Source organism: Sinocyclocheilus anshuiensis, unplaced genomic scaffold (genome assembly GCF_001515605.1).
Source record: "Sinocyclocheilus anshuiensis isolate Anshui unplaced genomic scaffold, SAMN03320099.WGS_v1.1 scaffold68, whole genome shotgun sequence".
Classification (NCBI taxonomy): domain Eukaryota; kingdom Metazoa; phylum Chordata; class Actinopteri; order Cypriniformes; family Cyprinidae; genus Sinocyclocheilus; species Sinocyclocheilus anshuiensis.
In genome coordinates, this window is record NW_015555741.1 from 99,855 (window position 1) to 102,923 (window position 3,069).

At 37.4% G+C, this 3,069-nt stretch overlaps 1 protein-coding gene across 1 annotated transcript in view; it reads left to right on the forward strand.

The window, feature by feature from the left end:
- The window catches only part of plxnb2b (plexin b2b), a 43,348-nt gene extending 40,289 nt beyond the window's left edge, over nucleotides 1–3,059 (forward strand). Inside the window, 5 exon segments of the mRNA XM_016466822.1 lie at nucleotides 894–1,041; nucleotides 1,123–1,187; nucleotides 1,709–1,784; nucleotides 1,859–1,933; nucleotides 2,711–3,059. Of these exon segments, the coding sequence (XP_016322308.1) occupies nucleotides 894–1,041; nucleotides 1,123–1,187; nucleotides 1,709–1,784; nucleotides 1,859–1,933; nucleotides 2,711–2,815 (469 nt within the window). The 3' untranslated portion in view covers nucleotides 2,816–3,059.
- Nucleotides 3,060–3,069: the final 10 nt, after the last annotated feature.

The following is a 3,069-nucleotide window of genomic DNA, read 5'->3' on the forward strand; positions in this document are numbered from 1 at the left end:
AAGCGAACAATAGACTTTAAAATTACTTAAAATACATATATAATAGCAATGAGGCAATAATAATTTGTTCAAATAAAATATCAAAAGCAAGTAATCATTTTATACGTTTTATTGAACATAATGTAAAATACAATATAATCATAACTACAATATAATCATAGCTACATTGTTTTTACACTTTATAGCACGAACTAATCCTTGTTTAATTTAGACTAATCAACATTTAATTCAAATGTCCACTTAATCTTTAATATCTGGCCGCTACTTTATGATAGAAATGCTACAGCCACTGTCATTTCTTGCAAACTCAGAGCGAGGGTTTAAACTTTTATTTTGAAGTCGCGATGAACAGTTAGCATATTTAGAAAAATGATGTATTCTCTTGTGTTGGAATAGGTTTTATAAATGATTTACCTTATAAATCTGATAGAATGGTGCACATTGTTCCCAGATGCACGTTATAAGCAACTCAGACTCACAGCAATATGTAAAGATGGCGTTTGAGACGGTCCGCGCATATAAATGATAACAGTTTGTGTGGAGCAGCATTTACTGTGAATGGAGCTGTAACCTCCACGCAAATAAATAAAGCACATATTAAACCCGCAGCGCATGTATTTATTTAAGTGAATCACAGCCTTTGTGAATCCACAGTAGAATTATGCTTTATTATGATTTTTAAATGGTTTTAATATTTTGTGCAGCCTTAGAAAATGGTCTAATAATGTTTTTTTTTTTTTTTTGTGAACAAGCAAATGACTTTCCAAAGGCTGCTGGAGTGTGAAACCAAATGACTAAATTATGTTTTGGTGCAAGAAACCTTGACTATCATAAGTGAAGTATTTCTTACATATTCACAAAGCCCTATAACAATAACCCGCCTCTCTCTGTAGTTTGCCGTTGCGTTTCTGGGTGAACATACTGAAGAACCCTCACTTCATTTTTGACGTGCACGTGAGTGAGGTCGTGGACGCCTCTCTGTCCGTCATCGCTCAGACCTTCATGGACGCCTGCACAAAAACAGAACACAAACTCAGTCGGGTAAGTGTTTGAGAATCAGCTATATACGAACACCAGAAACTCATCATTTATCGGCTTGCTCTCTCTCTCTGTTGCCTGCAGGATTCTCCCAGCAACAAATTACTCTATGCAAAGGAGATCTCCACCTACAAAAGGATGGTAGACGAGTAAGTGCTCCAGTATTGCGCAGTCTCAGCCTCCAGCCGAACGCCCACAGATGGTTTACAGACTGTCTGATACATGTTGTGCACAAAAATGCCGAGAACTTTCTCAGCGTGATCTCGTTGACTGGGTTTATGCAATATCTGGGAGTCAGAGCGACAGGTTTTTATCAGTCCTCCGGGAAAACAAGTTGTGTTTATGTTCCCAGGCGGATACATTAAGCATTTCTGAGGTAGAACTAGTCTGCTAAAGTTTAAAGGCATCAAATCAAAACTTATCTTTAAGTTATTTATGATTGTTTTGTTTGAGACACTTTAGCAAGTAAATAAGATATACTTAGATACACAACATTATTTTTGTTTATTTAGATTTAAATGCAATTTGCCCTGCCCAAGCCTCAAATAAAATAAGAGACCGGTAGAGACCTTCAGACCAGTATATAAAGCAGCCAACCCTGTTCAGAGTAGGTGTTTTTAGCTAGAATAATCTGCAGTTTGGATCAAATGTCTGTTGTGTTTCTCCACAGGTACTATAAAGGAATCCGGCAGATGGTGTCAGTCAGTGACCAGGAAATGAACACACATCTGGCTGAAGTGTCACGGGTGAGCGCGTGATGGGCTTTCTGTGATTTTAGGGAAAATGAACAGTCTGGTGTTGATTTAGGTTTGTTTTTCAGGCACACACAGATAAACTGAACACACAAGTGGCTCTTCATCAGCTCTACCGGTACGCCAGCAAATACTACGATGGGGTGAGTGCGCGCACACACACACACACACACACACACACACACGGGTAACTGACATTAAGAAGTGACAGCAGTGACATATACAAGTATTTTAAACTTATTATTATTTTGTATAATTAATATGCATGTTGTTTTACATTAATTGAGACACTATATGGAATTAATTTAATTTGTCACACAGCAGGACATTTTAAATAATAAGCTAAAAGATGATTGAAAATGAACGGGTGGAGCATCAAATAAAGAGACAGACAGACAGACAGACAGACAGACAGACAGAGACAGACAGATATATAGATAGATACAGACAGACAGACAGATATATAGATAGATACAGACAGACAGATAGATATATAGATAGATACAGACAGACAGATACAGATACAGATAGATAGATAGATACAGATAGATAGATAGACAGACAGACAGATACAGACAGATAGATAGACAGACAGACAGACACAGACAGACACAGACAGATACAGACAGATTGATAGATAGATAGATAGATAGATAGATAGATAGATACAGTGGGTATGGAAAGTATTCAGACCCCCTTCAATTTTTCACTCTTTGTTATATTGCAGCCATTTGCTAAAAGTCTGAATACTTTCTGTACCCACTGTAGATAGATAGATAGATAGATACAGACATATATATAGATAGAGACAGACAGACAGATAGATAGATAGATACAGACAGATAGATAGATAGATAGATAGATAGATAGTGTGTATAATGTGTGTGTACTGAAAGCTCATGGTCCGTCTGTTTCTGTAGATCATCATGTCTCTGGATGAAGATCCTGCTGCCCAGAGTAAACAGTTAACACTGAGACTGCAGCAGATCGCCGCAGCGCTGGAGAACAAAGTGACCGACCTCTAACCCTGTCAGAGAGAACGAAGAACGAACGCTCTCAGTCTGTATTTAGCTCATCACTATAATCAGATGTTCATTTTCTTCCTGTGTAGAGACAAAGGTTTTAAGAATCGTATTCTATATATTTTTTAATGTGCAGTCTTTATGCAGAAAGCTTTATAAGAGGAGAATAACTTTTTAAATAGACGGCCTTGTATCAGTTGTTTTTAAAGCTTCTGTGTGTGTGTGTGTGTGTGTGTGTGTGTGTGTGTGTGTGTGAG